This window comes from Nesoenas mayeri (assembly GCF_963082525.1).
Source record: "Nesoenas mayeri genome assembly, chromosome: 21".
Taxonomy (NCBI): Eukaryota; Metazoa; Chordata; class Aves; order Columbiformes; family Columbidae; genus Nesoenas; species Nesoenas mayeri.
In genome coordinates this window covers 7,571,324-7,591,370 of record NC_137571.1, presented here as the reverse complement: position 1 = coordinate 7,591,370, position 20,047 = coordinate 7,571,324, and the positions used below count along the sequence as shown (strand labels likewise).

The 20,047-nt window shown below is 54.0% G+C and overlaps 1 protein-coding gene across 19 annotated transcripts in view; it reads left to right on the top strand.

Annotated features, from left to right (window-relative positions):
* Positions 1-15,085, top strand: part of EPB41 (erythrocyte membrane protein band 4.1) — a 72,377-nt gene extending 57,292 nt beyond the window's left edge. For 14 of the 19 annotated variants that reach the window (XM_080357519.1, XM_080357503.1, XM_080357506.1 and 11 more), the window contains 6 exons: positions 8,254-8,691; positions 9,845-9,973; positions 11,343-11,444; positions 11,893-11,973; positions 12,760-12,867; positions 13,518-15,085. In XM_080357519.1, the coding sequence (XP_080213645.1) occupies positions 8,254-8,691; positions 9,845-9,973; positions 11,343-11,444; positions 11,893-11,973; positions 12,760-12,858 (849 nt within the window). In that variant the 3' untranslated portion in view covers positions 12,859-12,867; positions 13,518-15,085. The remainder of the gene's footprint in view (positions 1-8,253; positions 8,692-9,844; positions 9,974-11,342; positions 11,445-11,892; positions 11,974-12,759; positions 12,868-13,517) is intronic. The other 5 variants (XM_080357509.1, XM_080357508.1, XM_080357511.1 and 2 more) reach the window with 3 other exon arrangements.
* Positions 15,086-20,047: the final 4,962 nt, after the last annotated feature.

The window sequence follows — 20,047 nt, the reverse complement described above, 5'->3', positions numbered from 1 at the left end:
TGGTAAATGAGTTAAAGACGCAAAGCGATCCTATTTCCCTGTCCATGGCGGTGTATTTGGTAGTGCCCAAAGGATATTCTGCCAGGGGCTGCTTTTCTGCTGTTCCAAAATGTTTTATTGCAAGACAACTGACCCTTAACGCGCTTTGTGTGTCCAGGTCGAGAAAGTCACTGTCCTATCTTCTGAGAGACAGGTTGGTGGGCTCGAGGTAAAGCTGATGCGCTTCTGAGCCAGACTTTGCTATGGCAATGGCCCGAGCAAAACCCAGCAGCAGCTGCTGGAGAACTTTCTTTTCTTTTGGCTACGTGAGGTGCTTTCACACCTCACACGAGAGGACTCTTGCGCTGCTGCAGCTTTTGCAGCTTCCGATTTTGCTTGTTTTGGTGCATGGCTGGTTCAAAAAAGCTGCATGAAAGATATAACCATGTATTCGTTGAGAAAAGTAATGCTGAAAGTTTAACTGGACCCTGTTCTTTTTATGTTGTCTTTCTTTGTTTTTTTGTTCCGTTTTGTTTTAATGACCATGTTACTCTTGCATTTTATCTTTTCTTTTGCTGCCCAGTCTCCGAGCTACTTTCTCCCCGGTTCCCACCACTTCGGGGTGTGCAAAGCGCCAGTCCCCAGGCCCCGCGCTGACCAGCGGCGGCTGGCGCAGCTCCGGGAGCTCAGAGCCAAGTTCTTCCTCTCGTAGAGGCGCTGGGGCCCCGCCGGGCCCGCGGCGCCGCAGGGACGGAGCGACCAGGCGGCAGCATCTCCCAGCCCGGCGCCTCCCCGGAGACGCGCTGCAGCCCCCGCGCTGCAGCCCCCGCGCTGCAGCCCCCGCGCTGCGCTGCTCACGCCTTTTTCTTCTTTTTTACATTCTTCGGACTCCAGAAACAAAAGTGCTAAAACGCGGAGCAAAATTTCCCAAGTTCGCAGGGCTCCCGTTGCCGTCCCGCCCGTGTGCCGCCTGCGGTTTGTAAGATTAACAGTTTTTCACTTGTTCCAGTGGAATTTTCAAAACAATTGAAATTTTGATACTCTCGTCAGAACTTTGAAAATAGCATTTTGTATCGCACTGCAGTCCGGATGTTTGGCGATAGTTAGCACTGTTTTTTAAGGGCGCTGTAGAATAGGAGGCTGTCGGAGGCCGCATTTTGTACGACACCATTTCTAGTTCTTAAGGCCTCCAGACGTTTTCCCAGCCACCCCGGTTCCGAACCGCTCCGGAGGGATTTTGGCACAGGCTGTTGGGGGGCAGGCGCTCAGGAGCTCTGCAGAGGGGGTTCGGTTCTCGCCCCAAGGCTTGTGCCTCGCTCCGCTCTCGGGGCGGTTCGGCTTTTCGTTGAGCACAAGCTGTCCCGATGCTTTGCACACCTCCAAGTGTCACTTTTGGGCACTTTCCATCTGTCATTTTTGTTCATCTCTCTCTGTCTTTCTTGATCTCCTACCACGAAAGCAGACACGGGAACGTCCTCTGTTAGTACAGGATGAAGACAAGCTAAAAAAGCAGGAAATGCCTACTGAGACAGCCTTTCCGCGGCCGGCAAGCGAAGCAACTCTGCCAAAGGTTTCTATTCCGATTCCTGAAGAGCAGAAAGCCCTCAAAAGCTGTCCGCTGTACTCTAGCCTTTTCCCCTCTCCACGCGTTCCCTTTGTGATGTCCTTTCTGCTGGTCGTAGCACTGACTGTGTGGTGGCTGCTCTTCCTCTGAGGTCAGGTTGAAACCTCCAGACCAAAGCTCCCGAGTTTCTTGGCTGTAGCTTGTGCCACATCTCCCTGTCCCGGTCCGTGATCTCCGCATTTCGCGGTCCCGGGAGGGGACGGCGCCCGTCGTGTTAATCCCGCTGCACGTCGCTGTGTCGCTGCCGCCGGGACCTGGCAGGGGGGTCATGGATTGCCAGCTCCCTTTGCAAAGAGAAACAAGTTCTCTGAACCTGTTACTGATTGCTGGGAGAGGGTGTAAATATGTGGGAGAAAACATTTGCTTCTTCAGCCCCTGTAGGTGCCATGTAGGAATTGCGGAAGGCTTGCTTAGAAGCTTCTCGTTTTAAATGTGAGACGTTCACAAGCTGGGGAGCATTTGCTACTGAACCAAAAGAGGCTTTACAGCGATCTGCTGAATCTAATCCATAACCACTCCTTCTCCAGGAAACTGCGATTGGCGTTTAAATAACGAGTGTTGATTATCAAGTGTTAACTTAGGGACAGGGACAGGCAGCTTTTCTTTTTCCCGGTGGGGGAAGCCTTTGGCAAAGCATCGCAGCTTTTCATCTTCCCATTTCCAAGAAAATACATCATGTTATAGGAGAAAATATTTATTGTAAACGTGGATTAATCATTTTTCTGAACCCGGCGGTCTCGGTGCGCTTCGGATGTGTTTTGGTTTAATTTGTGTTGAACTAACCGAGCGGTTTGCGCAGGTTGCAGGAGCAGTAACCTGCCCTCAGGTCCGTCTGCGCTCTCGGCACGTTGACTTCGCCGCGTCGGGAAACGCTTCAGTGTCAAAGCCATTCATTTTCTTGACTTCCCTAACAAAACTGTGCATGCTGCTGCGTGTTTATTGCTGCAGATGTAAACGTCGGGATGATGCTCGTGTTTATCCACATTGCCCGGTTGAGCCGCGTAGGCTCCGGGAGGAGCTGCCCCGCTGGGCTGGTTTGCGAGCCGGACGAGGTGGAGCTTTGTGTCTAAGGGGTTTCTTTTCTGTATATAGTAATCACGGGACTGAACTGAGCCAAACGCTTTTCCTTTCGATAGGAATCTGCTCTCTGTTGCGTTCTCGGGAGGATCGGTGTAGACACGCTGACTTGCGAGACAGCACCAGTGCCGCCAGCGTTGGCTGCTCCGGCGGCACAGAGAACGGAGTGGGCCTTTACTACAGGGACTAAAATGTGCGAATATATATAAATACATGTATTTATAACCCTTTGTAGATCCGTATCGGTGTGAACAGTGTTATTTAGGAAGCTAGCAGATAAGCTTGCTGGAAAAAGGCAGAAATATGGCATGTGCTGTCTGATCCGAAGGGCCGTGGTGTGTCACGGACCACTCGGGCCGCCTGTTGCTCTCCGTGTACCGGTTGAGGCTCTCTAAATGCTGTCTCAGAAACGTGGCTTGCTAGTGAAACCCTTCGTTTTAATCTCACGGGAATCTTTCCGATTACTCTTGTAACCCGCTCCAGTTAGTTCACCGGTTTGTGCCTTTAGGTCTTTACTTTCGTCGGAGAGCGTTCTTCCCGGTTCAGTACACTACACTGCCTTTGTACAGTCTGCCGCTTGTGGAGGCTGCGGTGGGAGCCGCGGGGCTGTCACGCGCCGCAGGACGCGCGTGGAGCTCGGTGCGGGTCCTCGTCCAGCCGCGGGGACGAGGCGGGTTTCAGATCCCGAAACTCACTTTCTAACTCCTCTTATGCCAATATCAGCTCTTCTGAACCTCAGATCAAACACAAAATCCTGTGGTTTTGTGGTTTGGGAGAAGGTGGGTGTCAGTATTTTGAAGCAGCAAGAGTGGCAGAGCCGATTGCTTGGAACTTGGATGCAGCTCTGAGGCCCCGTTTGGTATCGGGTTCTGTTCGTGATGATCATCGGTGGTGTCCAAGGTCTGCGTTACTGTAAAGTAACATCCCTTTTCCTTTTCCGTTATTTAAAGTGAACGGATAGATGAGGGGATGGTCCACATTCCTGCCGGGTGCCGCTTTGCCCTGTGGGTCAGTGGGGCGTGAACTGCGGACCCACCGTGATCCAGCGTGGGGGCCGGAGTTGGCGGGAGCAGCTGTCCCCTTGCCGTTCACGCGCTGACTAGTGACGACCCCGAAAACCAGACACTCAGTGTTTGCCTCCTGTGCTGAGACGACGACGGGAGGTGATTTCCCTGCCGCGGCTCCGAAGGGCTGGTTGGCGTTGGCAGCACCGCGGTTGGGCTGCGCTCGCTGTGTCTGCACCGCGGGCCCTCGGGAAGGCCGTGGGCAAGGTGTCTTTCGTTTCACGTGAGGGTCAGTCATTTGTCTGTCACTCTGAGAATTGTTCCACCAGTTCAGTGGGTTTTTATTTTTCCTGGTCTTGAGTTGGTGGCGCCTTTTCCAGCCTGCAGGCTGATTGATGTGGGGAGCTGCCCAGAAGAATTTAGCCCAGGTTGGGGTTACGGATTCATTCAGAAACTCTTTGCTCTGTACTTGGGGTGGGCGACATCTGCTCCGCGACCCTGTGACATGGAGGACGCGGTGCGGGGTTTCTCTTGCGTCCCTGGCCGCCTCTGTCGCGGCGTGTGAGGGCGGAGGGAAGGACGAGCTTCGGCTTGCGCCTCTTTGAGGTCTCAGGGCAGCGGCACACGGTCGCGTTGGATCGGTTTGTGGGGACTGAAAACACTTTCTTTTCTACCTAAACTGCTCTCTTTTGGAACACTTTTTTCGGTTTTGTATTTCTTCTCAGATTTTTCTTTGTAAATATGTACATTTATCGTTAATAAATGTTACTGCAAATCAGATTCTTCTTTCCACTGCTTATTAACAAAAAAAGCTATATGCAGCCTGTGTTAACGACTCCCCTGGACTAACCCTGGGTATTGCTTTCTCAAGCCAGCGGCCACCAGATCCCAGGTTGGGTTCGCGGTGTTGGGTCTGTTGGGTTTGTGGTGTTGGGTCTGTTGGGTTTGTGGTGTTGGGTCTGTTGGGTTCGCGGTGTTGGGTCTGCTGGGTTCGCGGTGTTGGGTCTGCTGGGTTCGCGGTGTTGGGTCTGCTGGGTTCGCGGTGTTGGGTCTGCTGGGGAGCGGCTGTCAGCAATGCACACTCCCTAACCAGCCAGAGTAATTCGATTGAAGATTAAATTTGGCTTGCTTTAAGAAAGACTTTGTTTGCAGATGGGTCAAAAAGGTTCAGCTCTGTCCCGAATGCTGAATGTGACACTAACACATTCTCCCGCTTCGCTTCTGAGACTGAATAGTAGGAAAAACCATGTGCAGAAAGTTGTCCCAAGAGCCAAAGCATCGCGGGTCCTGCACACACAACCGCGGGAGCGTCTCCTCGAACGCCGCGTTCATCTGAGGACAGAAATGCTCCTTTCTGGTTTTGTAAGTGAAGCGGCCACGTTCCTAATTAACCGCCGCCTTGCGCCTGGCCGCGCAGCGCGAGCCCCTGGCTGAGGGTGCGCGAGGTTGTCTCGAGGCTGGATCCAGAGCCATTTTTATTTTGACTTGCAGCTTTTCTTCTGTAAGATTGTCCGCTCCTGGATGAGCTGTTTGGCTCATCCTGTGCGCTCGTGAGCGATCGCAGGGCAGCGATCTGTTCGTGCTGCTGCTCTCCTGGGTGCCTGGAAACACGGCGTTGGCACTTGCTGCTGCCCCGAGGGGCGCTGGCAGCGCCCAGCAGCCTCTGCTCTGCAGAGGGCGTTTGCAATAAGCGCACAGCTCCGTACCCCCATCCCAGGCACCTGCCCCGCGGACGGGCTGGGAAGGGACCAGGGTGGATGGGGGCAGGAAACGCTTCTGGCATCATATTGCTCAGCAACCTTATTCAAATCACTTAAGTATTGATCTGGAGGTTGTTTTATGGTGCAAAATAGTTGATGCAGATTGGAAGTGGTTGCTGTGTTGTATAATATCTTGGGATTCTAGTTCATGACAAGAAGTTTACTATTTTTAAGCTTGCAGCATGCTGTGTATTTTCTAGCCTTACTTTTAACTTGGGTCAAATTCTCTTTTATGTGTCTGTCGTCTGACTAGGCTGGTCAGGCTGTTGTGATCACGTTAACGGCAATTAAGAAATCAGCCCCAAAACGCAGATCCGTAGGTCCTGGCCATCATTTTCAAATACCGAGAGTTTGTTGAACAGCTTCTAAGTTTTTAAACTTCAGTCTTTAAGTAAAGAAATTCTGTAAGGCATGGCAGGTATTGTAAAATCCGCATCTCTTGTTTTCTGCTTTATGATACTTTCTACCCAAATGCTTGCACGGCGGTGAGATTGAGCATCAGCTGCTGGGACCTCGCTGGTGAGTGTAGTTCACTGCAAAAGCATCATCATCGTCATCAGCTCGTGCGTGTGTCGCCGGTCACACGAGCCCGGTAGCTCCTGCGGACGCTTGTTTGGGGATGACCTAATAACACGCGCCAGCACAAACCACCGCGGTGCCATAGCCAACAACAGGGGACCGGGAACTGCTAACTCGCTGAACGTATAGGATTTAATAGGGTGGCTGTAGGGAGTTGGCGTGCACTGTAATTTCACCTTGTTATCAATTTTCGGAAGAAGTCTCTGCAGGCTGACATGGCTCTAGCGCTCCTTGGGCGTCCTCGGGCGAGGGTCTGGTCTGGATGGGTGGTGCAGCGGCTCTGGGAGCAGCGCGTCCGCACGGGCTGCGGAACACGCACCGGCCTCCGCCACACGGGCTGCGCTCGTGCAGCCGGCGCGTACGGACACAGCCCGGGCCAAAGCTGCACTTTCTGGAAAAGGTACAGGCAAAACAAATGCATACGAAACCACTTCTTAAGAAAAACAAATCCTTTCGGTCGCTGGTGTCAGCCATGCAATTAAGCCTGTTATTAATTTATCCCCGGTCGCAGTTGTCCTGTGTCATTTTTTACATGCTAATGCCTGACTTGAGCAATATCCTCAGTGTTTGTCAACATCAGGTGCACAACGATCCATGTTTAGCAGGGTCGCGTTTCGGCTGCATCCATGTCTGGCTCGATGGCTTTCTGTGGGCCCTGCACCCCGTCCTGTGTGCTGTTCGCGCTGCGCACGGCTGGCGCGAGCACTCAACGCTGCGCCGTGTGCTTGATTTGGGCTCCGCGCTGCGGGCTGTGTGCGGGACGGGCGGTCGCAGCCCCGGGGGCCCGGGCGCCTGCGGATCCGGGCCCGGAGCGCAGGAACGCGATTGCATGTGCAAATCAAAATAAATCTTGATAAGATCAGAATTTGTAACAGGTGCTCGAATTCCTTGGGAGGGTGTTTTTTATAAGGTAGTATTTGCTAGCCTACATGCAAACTGCATTTTAAAATATAGGAACAAGCATAGCTGTATCTAAAAAAAGAAGTGTGTGTAAATAGATTATTTTATCTAGAAACAAATTGAATTAGTCTGACAAATACCTTTCCATTAGTCTGTTTTCTTACCAGTGGAACAGGAAGGCAAGAAAGAAAACTGCTTGTGACCAGTTGATCTTATCAGGATTTCATGGTCTCCAGAGTTTGCATGTTTATCGCTGCACTTGGCTCTACCCGTGAGCGATTTATTTACGCTACAGGCCTCATTTCGGCTTTCCTCTTCCTTTGTGCTTCTACCATGCAAGACATGTCCACCGTGCAAACCATTCTTGTGTCTGCGGAAGGGAGCTGGGACGCTCTTTTGACTGGATACAAATGTTTGTCTCTTACATAGATTTGTCGGTGAAGCTGCTTAATCTGCTTTGTTTTATCTGTGATTCTTCCTCTTGGTTCAAGTAGTTCCCCGGCCGGTATGTAAAGAAATCTTCCTCCTGAGCCGTTTTCCATTAAACTCCAGGAGATGAGCTGCATCTTCACAAGATCTTATGATGGATTTGCAAGATTTAGCATATATAATTAAGGAGAGATGAGAATATTGGCAGTATATAAATCCGGGTTTTAAAGCAAAATGAAGACATGGGTGCTCAAGGCTGAAAACATCCACTTCTGTTCTGTGGGATATTGCCATAGAATAACATCTTGCGTTTGGCAAAGTGAGGGCGGGGGCAGGACAAACCTTTGGGGAGCACACGGAAGGTTTTGGTCAGAATGGCGTTTCGCTGTGGTGCGGTCAGAGCCAGCGTCGCGGCGCTGGTCTCGTCACTGCGGTTCAGCGCGTTTTCCTGAGCAATGTCCCGAGAGAAGCCCCAGAGCCTGGAAACCCTGATGGACACAAATCTGCCAGAATCGGGTGAGGTTTTGGTGTAGCCGGTGGGTTTTGTTGCATTTGTGAATGTGCACAAGTCCTCACTTGCTACACTGCAATGATTCCTGTGTCCAGACCGGGCAGAAGGTGCTCGGTGGTGGCTCTTCCTCCAGTTGCAGAGAGTAGTTTTAATTCCTTAAAGAGTGGGTTATTAACGCACCGGGAAGGCCGTGTCGGCCAGCGCACTGGATCCAGCACGGAGCACAAAGGTTCCCGTGTCCCCGCTGTTGCATGCGTTATCGGAGATGTGATTGTGACAAGAAGCCGCTGTTTTGCCGTGATGCTCCAGGACCTCCTGTTCTCCCTAACGCTCTTTCTCTCTCTCTCTCTGGCCTTTTTTTTGTTTGTGTGTGTATTCATTTCTTTTTAGAACGTGAGTGACTTTCTGTCCCGAGAGGACGTGGCGGCAGCGCCGGAGAGCAGCGCTCTCCCCTCTGGCTCTGCGCGGGGGGGCCCAAAGCAGGCGGTAGCTGTTAGTGACGCCCCGGTGCTGCCCGCCTCCCAGCCCTCTCCCGGCCGGGACTGCGCTGCTCCCTCCCTGAGCAGCGAGGAGGAGGAGGAGGAGGAGGAGGAGGTGGCTCCCAGCCTCCCCGCGAACGAGGAGCAGGACCCGCGATGCAGGACGGGGGTTCACACGGCCGCGGAGGCCGGGGAGCGGTGTGGGCCCGCTGCCCCCGCCAGCCCTGCCGCCGCTCCCCGGGGGGCGCAGGACGGCGAAGACCAGTTTGCTTTTAGGAAGCTAAATGGCGAGTGGCACGACTGGGATGTTAATGACAGGCTGCCGGTGGTCATTCGCTGCTTCCAGGTAGTGAGTCCCAGCGCCTGCTCCCCAAACCCCGGGCTGGCTTTGGAGCGGGACCCCCAAACACTGCAGCAAGCAGACGCCACGGACCCGAGGGGCTGTGTTTGCTCAGAGCGGCTTAGCCGGTTAATGTCGCGCAGTCAGCGCACACAAGCCCCTCTCAGTTTATCTTTTGCTTTAAAATGAGCCCCTCTCAATTCATCTTTGCATTCAATACAATCGCCACAGAACCTTTCTTTGCTCAAAGCATCCCGTTACATCCCCAAAGAGGGAAATATTTAGGCTCCAAAGGCACGTAATTTTAGTTCCTTAAGGTTTTTGCCGTCTCCCGCTGTTCTGGAGACTGAGCCTTAGCGCAGCAGAGCGAATTGGAAGCGCTGTCGACTGTACTTTTCCGTGGTGCACACGGGCTGTGGTGTCCCCTCCGTGCTCCCACCGCGGGGGACGTTCTTTGCCTGCTCCAGTGTTGACGCTGACTGCTTGCCATCAAACGGATGTTTGCTTCCCCTACTAACAGTCGTGGTGGCATCTGCCAGGTTTGGGGATGGTGAGCAGGAATCGAGCCTCTGGGAAGACGCTGTGGGTCTGAACTAACTTTGTCTCTTTTCTGGATGATTATCAGGTGGTGGAACAACTGATTTCTCTCTTTTCCCACCCCCATTTCTCTTTTGAGATGTCATGTTTCTCTTTTGTCTGACATTGATTTAATAAAAGTTAAAGGACTTAGGATCCGATGAGGATTTTTAATAAAACAGCGTTTCACTTGCAGTCCAGATAAAGCTGCTCAGCTGTGAGCGAGTCTTTATTTGACCAGGGTTTGTGTTAATGTCGACATTATCAGTAGATGAGGATCACCTTGTACTGGCAGCTGGCAATGAGCTCCCAGTAATTAGAAAGTTCATAATGAGTGGAGAGGGTTTCTGGGTGGTCCCGTGACACGCCGGCCGGTGACCCCGGGCGCGGGTTGGGGCGCTCTGGTGGACGTTCTGCCGGTTCAGCCCCCGCCCGCGCTGTGTCACACAGAGCCCTGGGACCCGGGACCCGGCCGGGCCGCGTCCCGCCGCGCTTTTATCAGATCAGTGTCAGCAGTTTGCCGGCAGCGCGGTCCCGCCGGGCAGCGCCGGGCTGTTCTTTACGGGGTGTTGAACCCTGTCCGCAGCCGCCGCTGGTGAAGACGCAGACGGTCACCATCTCCGACGTGTCCAGCACCCTCAAAAGCGAAATTCCCACAAAAGAAGTCCCCATCGTCCACACGGAGACGAAGACCATCACCTACGAAGCTGCACAGGTAAGGTGTGTTCTGATTCATTTTCCAGGGGCCGAATTAAACTGAAGTGAGCGTTTTGTTTGTGGATCTCCCAGATGGGGCAGCAGCACAGACTCAGCCAGTGCTGCGGACACAGTTTCCAGGCTCATCTGGTATTTTTAGAGGAGCAATGTCTTGCTGTCCCTGAAGAGCAATTCTGTTTTAAGAAGCGCGTGTGAACAGAGCTCTCCTCAGCGCCTGCCGGCTGCGGGATGGAGACTTGACTGTGTGGAATTAACCCGAGTTGGCGTTTTTCTGCCTTGTCTTGTTTTCCCGGCTCTCTTTGCTGTTTCTGCCTCTTTAGAACTCGCTTTATGAATTATTTGATTGTCCTTTAGGTTCCAATCCTGAGACAGGTGTTGAGAAACGAAAGTATAGTATAAAATGCAACCAGGGTGCTGGTCTGGTGATGGGAGACTGAAATATCAGTGGAGCAATACCAACATACGCGGGTGTGGGTCTGTAGCTGAGGTTAAAATTAATCCTCAGTTCAAAAGAGGTTTTATTTAGGTATTTGAGAATTTGGAGGCTTTGTGGATTTGTCGTAACTGTGGTGGGTATTACAGTAATAGAAGCAGCCCATGCTCTGCTGCTGGGGTGCAGTGCCCGGGAGTGTGAGTTTGGTTACGGGTACCCCTTGGACCACGCTTGTATAATCTGGGGTTCCTGAGGAGTCCCGTGGGTGCTCAGCATCTCCTGGGTGCAGTTCAGCCGTCGGCTTGGTGAGCAGAACAGGGGTTTGCGCTGGCTGCTGCTGTTGGAGTTTCTAACTGGAAATGAGAGGGAAAAGTGCATCTCTGTGGCGCGCAGGAGTGGCGCAGAGGTCGTGCAGGAGTGGCGCAGGGGTGGCGCAGAGGTGGCGCAGGAGTGGCGCAGAGGTGGCGCAGGAGTGGCGCAGAGGTGGCGCAGGAGTGGCGCAGAGGTCGCGCAGGAGTGGCGCAGAGGTCGCGCAGGAGTGGCGCAGGAGCGGCGCAGGGGTGGCGCAGGAGTCAGCCCTGCATGCGCTGGCTCCTGATGTGTGTGGAGAATGGTCCCACCTTGTGGTGACTGCAGATATCGTCCCAGCACCGTGCTGGGGACACTGTTCCTTAGGGACGCACCGGCCCTTCCAAACACGCACAGCACGGCCAGGAGGAGTTGGAACGGATCATTTATTTGAGGGATTTTGGCAAACCTGGAAAGGTCGAGTCATGCAGGATGGGAACCGAGTGACCTGCGGATCAGCTCGTGTCCCATGGTCCACAGTGGAGTTTCTGTCCCCGGTTTGCGTCCTGCTCTGTCTGAGCAGACTCGTGGTGATGTGGAGACCCTGTTTCTACCCGGACTGACAGCCTGTCCTTCTGTCCCGCAGACGGATGGCGGCAATGGAGATTTAGACCCCGGCATCCTGCTGACGGCTCAGACCATCACTTCGGAGACCACCAGCAGCACCACCACCACGCAGATCACAAAGGTAACACAAGCAGACAGCAGAGAGAACTGAGCAACGTGATGGGGAGGTGGGCAGAGTTGAATAACGGAAAAAAGCCTAAACCCCAGTTCTTTTCAGAGAAATGTGATATATGCCTGAAACAAAGCACGTGGGTCCCAGGCTCGCCTGTGTTGAACTTTGACTGTGTGTTGTGTATGAAGCGCAGCCTGCGGACACGGGCTCTGACTGTCCTGCAGGATACCGGGAAAGAACCGCGCTGGGAATCACAGCTCCTCCCCGGCCCAGTCATAAGGAAATGAGTATTTGACAGGTTCTCTTTGATCAGCAGCAGCTCCCCGAGGTTCTGACATGGTGCTGCGGTGGCAGGGTCTGGTACCGCTGGTTTTGGACGCCGCTTCCAGACAGGCAGCCCCGTGCACTCGAATTCCTTGTCGTTGCCAGACTGACGGTAGTTTTCCTTTTGTACCAGACTGTAAAAGGTGGCATTTCAGAGACGCGGATTGAGAAGAGGATTGTCATCACGGGAGACGCAGACGTGGACCATGACCAGGTAGGAGCTTGAACATGACCCTGCAGAGCTGCTCAGAGCTGGCGAGAGGCTCTGGTGTTGGCAGCAAAGATTTGATCGGACAAATGCAATTTTAAAAAAAATCCACAAAAATATGGGGGGAAAAGTTTTCCTTGACATCTGGGTGATGTGCATTAATTTTCTAGTAACTTTGAAGCGCTATTGCTGCCGTATTGTGCCAGAAGTCGTTTCAGAGCATTCAACACTCGCATTAAATCTCATCAGCTTTATGTGGGACCTTTCTGACGAGTGACCCCCGTGGCCTCTGGCGTGGGTGGGAGGTGGTGGCTTTGTCACCAGAGAGTTACACTTCTAATTTACTTTTAGTTGCAAGTATCATGGGGCTGGAGAATATTCATACAACAAGAACTAGTTTATTAATTTCAAGAGAAAATGTCTGAGAAGATGGGGACAGACTTCTGAACAGGGCCTGTTGTGATAGGACCAAACTAAAAGAGGGGAGATTTAGGCTGGACATGAGATAACTTTTTGACACTGAGACCCTGATCTCTTCCAAACCAAACTATTCTGTGATTCTGTGTCTGAAATGTGCTCGTCACACTTGCTGGAACAATGAACAGTGTTTAATTGCTCTCATCCATCTTCTGCCATGAGGCAGTGATGTGGGGTATTCTTATAAAACAGCTTTTCCCTTCAGAAATAACCCAGCTCCCCCAGACGTCACCGAACTGCTCAGCCGAAGCGGGTTCCTGCTCCTCGAGTCCCCGAGGAGCCCCTGGTGCGCCCTGAACTGTGATTCTCTTGCAGGTTCTAGCGCAGGCGATCAAAGCGGCCAAGGAGCAGCACCCGGACATGTCGGTGACCAAAGTGGTCGTGCACCAGGAGACCGAGATCGCCGAGGAGTAGCCGGGCTGTGTAAGTGGGGAGATGAGAGATGGGCGGCGGGTGCTGCTCCCCCATGGCGGGGGCTCCGTCTCAGCACAGTGGGATTTGCCTGAACACGGTCAGAGTTTTAAGTAAAATTGTTATTATTGTTAGCTGATGAGTCCCATTCAGGTTCAAAGGAAATGGCCTCAAGTTGTTCCAGGGGAGGCTGAGGTTGGATTCAGGAACAATTTCTTCCCCAAAGGGCTGTGGGGCATTGAACAGGCTGCCCAGGGCAGTGCTGGAGTCACCAGCCCTGGAGGGCTGGACAGACGGACATGAGGTTCTCAGGACGTGGGGCAGGGACAAGGTGGGTTATGGGTGGACTCCATGACCCTGAGGGTCTTTTCCAACCAAAATGAGTCTCTGTCAGTGCTGGGTGCCCCTGAGCTGGACACAGTCAGTGAGGGAAGAGCCGGTGTGGTTTAACAGATGTTGTAGTTGAGCTTTTTAACTCTGCAAACCTGAGCATTAACAAAAGTGGCACGTTTGCTAAGGGTTCCCGGACTTGTGGCTCTTCAGCCACGCTCCTCGAGGGGCGCTGGTGCTGCTGGTGGCCCCTCACCCCCTGCTCTCCAGGTTCCTCTTCCCAGAAACGCAGCTGTTTGCAGCCGTAACTCACCGCGTGTTTCTGTCCCTAGGACGCGTTCCTGCCGGAAAACGAAACCAGCAAAACTACCAAGAAACTACCTGGAGCACAGAGACCTCAGATTTACAAGACTTGACGCTCAGAGACATTCATATCACGTATTAGGAGCTGCGCTTTGACATTTGTACTTGGGATTTTCCAGGCTCCACTGGATCCTATCGGATGTAGGGTTTTGCATTTTTATACACGTTGTGACAGAAGTATGCCGTATTCCTGACTGTGCTGAGCATTTTTTACAGGTTTTCGATTTTGCATTCCCTCTCGCGCATCAGCCTCTGCGGCCCCCGCAGCCCCGCGCCGCCGCTCCCACTGCTCCCGCCGTCCCGCGGGGGGACGCCGGTACAGCCGCACGGTGCAGACCGCGGCTCCTGCAGGGACTCGGCTCGAAGAGCCAGCACTTCATTTTCCTGCGGCGTTTCCAATTGCCTCTTGAGGATTTTTTTTTTAATTACTATTATTTTTTGTGTGTTTGTGGGTTTTTTTGTTTTTGTTTGTTTTTTTAGCTCTAGGGAGCTTGAGCCTTCGCTCTGAATTCCCTCCCCGTTGGGTTTCAGGCCCCGGTGTGTGAACACAAGTAGGGTTTTGTGGTGTAGCCTATGCACACATCTTCATAGCTGACTATAGATTTAAGGAGTACTGGAAGTTGCTTCGGGCATCTCATACTGTGAACTGTAGAGCTTCCGGAGCACCGGGACAGCCCCGCGCCTTCCCCGCGTCGCTGCCGATGCTGCCCGCCCGTGCTGTTACATTAAAAAGCCCTAGAAGTGTGTGTTAAGGTGTTTGGACTCTGAATGCTATTAAGGTAGGTTATGCAGTGTTCACAGTAACTCATTTCTTTTCGGTGTCATAGTTTTTCACTTGTTTGTGTTCATGATATTTAAATTAGGGTTTGGGGTTTTTTGTAAGTCATGGGTTCTTGTTTTTTTTTGTCCCCTTCCAGTGCTATTTAAAGCTGAACATGTTTCCAGGGCTTATATCCTACTATCACCGAATTTAAAACCCTTTAGACAATCCTCCCTAGGCCTGTAGGCTGTGTTTGGAGAGGCTGAACAAGAAGTCTTAGGATGTATCAGGTGTTGCTGGTCATGATAGAGCCAAACCATGTGGAAGGTGCCGCCACCCCCATTTCCACGCTGGCTTAGGGGTGTGTTTCATCACTGCCTTGCTGGAACGAAACACCAGGGTTAAGCGTCTGCATCCTTAGGCTGAGCTTACCCGCGGGGTGACCAGAACACGTCTTCTCTGGGGCCGATGCGCTGCCCCCGCAGCAGCCGGGGCTGAGCTGCCTCTGCGCTCCAGGGAGCTGTTTCATTGTGCCCTGGTTTCTCCTTCCAGCATTTAAATTTAAAAAGAGAACAAAGCCAGAAAACAAGCAGCTTTTGTAAAGAGTCTGCCCAGACATTGTGGACACTTCAGTATGCTTTGAGGTTGTGATTTTATATATATATATAGTGTGTGGCACACGGATAGCCGAGGGCAGGGAGTGTGTGCTGCTGCTCCGCAGTCGAGGATGGGAAGAAAATGGCAAATAAAAAAGCTCTCTGGTGTTGTAAAATTGAATCGTGTGTTTCAGGAGTCACTGGATTTAGCTCAGGCTGCGACGACTTGGCTGCAAACAGCCTTTGAGAGACACTGGGGCTCGTGTAGCTTCTCACAGTCAGGTCCAATTTTAACAAAGCTGCAGTATTGATTGGAGACCGTGCTGGAAACACTGGAGCCGCTGGACTTTTCACTTCCTGAGTGCTGCTGGCCCTGTGCATGGTCACCTCGGTGATGCTCTGCTGGGGACTGCGGGAATCCTCGGCCCACAGCTGCCGTGCAGAGACCAGGCCTTCCCGTTTCTGTCTGCACAGCCTCCCCTTCCCTTCCCTCCCCTTCCCTTCCCTCCCCTTCCCTTCCCTTCCCTTCCCTTCCCTTCCCTTCCCTCCCCTCCCCTTCCCTTCCCTCCCCGTCCCGTCCCCCCCGCAGCGCAGAGCCCCGGCCGCTCCGCGTCGCCGTCCCCAGCCCAGCTGGGTGCCACTTGCCTTACCCGCCATGGCGCTGCGCGTCCCCCGGCCCTTTTGCAGGCACTTCGCTTGCTGTTGCTCAGTCCTTCCTTCCCCCAGGAGCGGATTGCTGAGCTCCACCGGATAGATTGAGCTTGCCCGTAGCACTTAAAGGCACTTGGGTGCCAGGAGGGTTTAGAGGAACACGGTGTGAAGCTGAAACTTGGCCCCGGGTGTTCGGGTGGGGTGTCCTGTGCCCCGAGCACAACACAACACCCTGACCAGGGGGTTTCTAGGCGGAGAAACCTGCTGGTGGTTCCTTTCCGAACTGATGTGCTCACCGTGGCGCGTACGCCCCTTTTTAAGGACCCACACACTAGAATAACCCTACTTCGTTTTTTTTCCTGGATTTTGGGTGGCCATTTCCAAGTTGTGTGTTCTCACGCTTCCCCCTTCTAAGTTCTGCTTCTCCTCGAGCATTTTTAAACAAGCCGTGGCCCGGCTCAGCGTGGCCACCGCGGCCAACCCTGAACCGACCCGCGGCCAACCCGCGCCAGAGCCGCCACCGACCCGCGCCAGAGCCGCCACCGACCCGCGCCAGAGCCGCCTGGCACGAGATAAACCTGTTGTGAGCAGAAGCAGCTGCTGACGGGGCCGGGGGGGGGCCTGGGGGGGCTGTGACAGGGCCGGGGGGGCTGTGACGGGGATGGGGGGGGGGGGCTGCCCGCGCCCCTTCCCCCCCCCCGCGTTTCCCAATCCCCGGTTCTCCGCGTGCTGTGTCATTTCTAGAGACAAACCAGCTAAGTAACATCTATTTATATGAATGTTCCCAGCTCTTCCCACTCCACAAATTCACCCAGAGACTGTCTTGATTGTATAATATACATTATATGGAAGCTATTTATATATGAATGAATGTTTTTATAGAAAGGAAGGCAAGGAGCTCGCGGTCTCCATTAAACTGGAACGGCAGCCCCGGTTGCCAAATGGCGACCGCTGCCCCACGCGATGTGTTACACAGACCGATTCCTGCTTTCCATAAACCCCGCTTTGCCGATTCCTTTTCTGATTGTGCGATTGCCTGACGAGGCGGCGGCGTCCTGAGCAACTGAGCTTGTAAACGGCAAAAATCACTTAGTTGAGAATATGAAGGAACTTTGTAAAGTTTTTCGAGGCACTGGTGAGTTGTCTAGGCCGGCTGTTTACATCCTTTATAAAAATAGGAACTTTTGAAACTCACAGATCTTTATAGATTGACTAGTGATGGGAGCGCTTATTTTGGGCTTTCATAGTAAATCAAAGGGAAAGGTGCCGTAGCGTTTAGACATAAGTGTTCAGTATTGCTTGTATTGCATTTTTCAATAAATTTTCAAACACAACCGTCTCCGGTTTCGCTCCCGGCCCCGCGGCGGCTCCGACCTCAGCAGAGCTGCTGCTGCGTCCCCACAGGGCGGGCGGGACCAGAACCCCAGAAAGGGCTGAAAAGGAGCCCCAGATTCCAGGTGTGAAGCGTCATCTTCCCGCACTGAACCTGGAGCTGCGGGACTTGCGGCGAGCTCGGTGCGTTCCTGCCGCGCAGCTGCCGCCGACCCCGAGCGAACGCGACTGAGCTGGAGCCGGAACATGGTCCGAACGGGGGTTTTTGTCTCACTTTTTCTCACACCTTTTGGCGGGACAGGAGCACCGGGCACCGCGCTGATGCGGCACCGCGGCCGCCAGCCCCACGGAACAGCAGCCAGTTGGGGCGGCTGGAGACTGGGAACGGGACGGGACGAGCATCCCCTGTGGGACCATCCACTGCGCCTCAGCTTCCCCGAGGGAGACGGAGAGGAAAGGCTGCACAGCCCTGCTGCTGCTCGTGCACGTGTCTATATTCACATGGCAAGAGCAACATAAATTCCAAGTACTCCAGAGACAAGTCACTGCATCTTCCAGCCACCTGCCCTGGGCCAGTTCACTTCCAAGCCTCTCCAAGTATTGGATCTCAAAGCAAAAATTACAAAGGAACCACAGAAATTGGCCCTAGATAACTGGGAACCGGCTGCCGCTGGAGCTGCTTTTCCCCAACATGTCACAGCAGCGTGATTGACTTAAAACGACGGGGCGGAATCGAACATCGCGTTATTTCCCGAGCCAGTGCGCATCACCCTGTCCAACCCCATTAGGGTCACGCCAAAATGCCCTTTAATTAACCCCACCCCAAGGAGCTGGGGCTCACGGGGGTCCCAGCTCCTTTAGATAAGGGTGACGAGCCCCAGCCTGGCACAAACAGCAGCTCCAAAGACACTGTTTTTGGGGACGAACAGCCAGGAAATGGGCAAATTCCTGCTCGGCTGCACTTTGGGTGGTCGGTCCCCAGCTCAGCGGCCACAGCATCACCATCAGGGAAGAAAATAAATACTTTACACGGGGGGTGGCGAGACCCTGGCCCAGAGCTGGGGGGTCTGAGCCCTGCCGCGTCCCTTTAGCCCCGTGCCTCAGTTTCCCCTATCAGACTGCAAAGGCTGCGGAGCCTGGAGCCCTGGGGCATTTGCCTGGCTACAAGCGAGGGAAAATATTAGGTAAACAAACACCATGGCAATCTGGAGAGATGCAAATAAGTAAAATATCCCAAACAAACCCTTTGTCCCAACACCAGCGGAGGCAGCGGCTGCCCCCAGGGACCGAGCCCGAGCTCCAGCCCCGGATCCCACACCGGTGGCTCTTTCGCGGAGGTCCCATCCTTTGGGAAGGAGCCACAAAAGCCATTTCCCTTGGTCACCCACCACGGCCCTTTTCGGGTCTCCATCTGGGACCCCGACCCAGGACCCAGAGGTGCAACCCTGGGAGGAGAAAGTTCCCACCCAAACAGCAGCTCGTTCCAGCCCAGGTTATTTTTAGGTCGTTCTGGGGCTGGAGCAGCCAGCGGTGTCCCCGGGGGCGCCGCGTGCCCGGGGCCAGGGAGCCGCTGCGGGAGCCGCGGGGAGCAGGGCTGGCTCCGTCCCTTCTGGACACAAGAGCCCGGGGTGCTTGAGGGTCTGGGGTGAACAGGGTTGAAAGGAAGGAACTGCCCTTCAACAGGGCAGGTAGGACACGCGGAGCCCAGCCCTGAGCTTCGTAACTGGGGAAACTGAGGCACGGGAGGAAAGTCAAAGCCAGAGGCAGGGAGTGACCTCCCATCCCGCAGCAGCTGGGTTGGGGGCACCGGGTTGATCCCTGACCCTCCATGGAAGGAAAACGCTCAGGGCAACAATTCCTTCCCCATGTCCAGCCTGAATCTCCGTCCTTTAGTTTAAAACCGTCACCCCTTGTCCTGTCACAACAGGCCCCGTTCAAAAGTCTGTCCCCATCTTTCTTAAGTACAGAAAGGCCGCAATAAGGTCTCCAGGAGGAATGTGTGGAGCCTGCGGCAGCAGCAAGTCTGCGCGGGACACCCACAGACCCACGAGAGCCCAAAATAAAGGAAAACTAAACCAACACAACACAAAAAACAAGCAACAAACCCCAAACCCACCCCAGCTCCAGCCCCGTCCTGGCTCCTGGGGTGCTGGGAAGCACCCAGACAGGCACCCTTGGCTCCACACCAGCTCATTAATGCAGAGGGGACTTGGCGTTGCCCCCATTTCCTTTTTTTAAAAATAAAGCATCCAAAAGCAACACCCTATGTACCTCACCAGAAATTCACAAAGCGCTATAGCACCACGAAACACGCCCGCACGCCACCGCGCTGACCCAGGGCTGCTCATCGCTAAGCACAAGGCGCAAGGCTGCGCTATCGCTTGGCCACGTCGCAACGCAACGGCCCCAGCGCGGAAACCCCGACACCTCGTCCTCCCGGCACCTCCGCAAGGAGACACGCGGCAAAGAGCGCTCGCCCTGAACAGCGCACCGACATCTGCACTCCCTGGCTGGACAACAAGTGCAAAGTGCTTTCCTGCGCAGAGACTTTAAATCTTAAGAAAGGACTTACCGGGTGGGCAGAGTCCCTTGCTGCGGGGCGAGGAGGAGGAAGGAGGAGGAGGAAGGGCTGCGAACCAGCCTGATGGGCTGAGCAGCACCAGGTGTGGGTGGGAGGATCAGCCCACACCTGATCTTGGTGAGCAGCTGGGGGGGCTGGAACCTCTGAAATTGGGATCTGCTGAGTTTGGTGTGGTCGCCCCAGCCCTTCTCTCTCCTTGCTCCGCTTTTTGCACTTTTGGGGACATTTTCGGATTGGCTCCATCCCTGTTTGGGCTGCACAGCCCCCAGCTCTGTTTCAGTGGTGGTCAAAGGGCTGTTATTAAACGCCCACCCCAGGCTCTCTGGCCTCATCTGGTGCAGCTCCTGTTCTCCATCCGAAAGGCACAAAAAGCCACGTCAGCACCCAAGGGGGCTCAGGAAAACCAGCCCCACCACTCAGCCCTCCCTCTGTACCCCATCACACCCCTCCCTTTGCCTGCATCCTTCACCCCACCAAAATGAGCACAGATAAACCCGACCCGCAGACGGGTTTGGGAGCCGCTCTACCCCAGCGGCTCCGTTCTAACCCGCAGCTGCCTGCACAGCGGGGGCAGCAGCG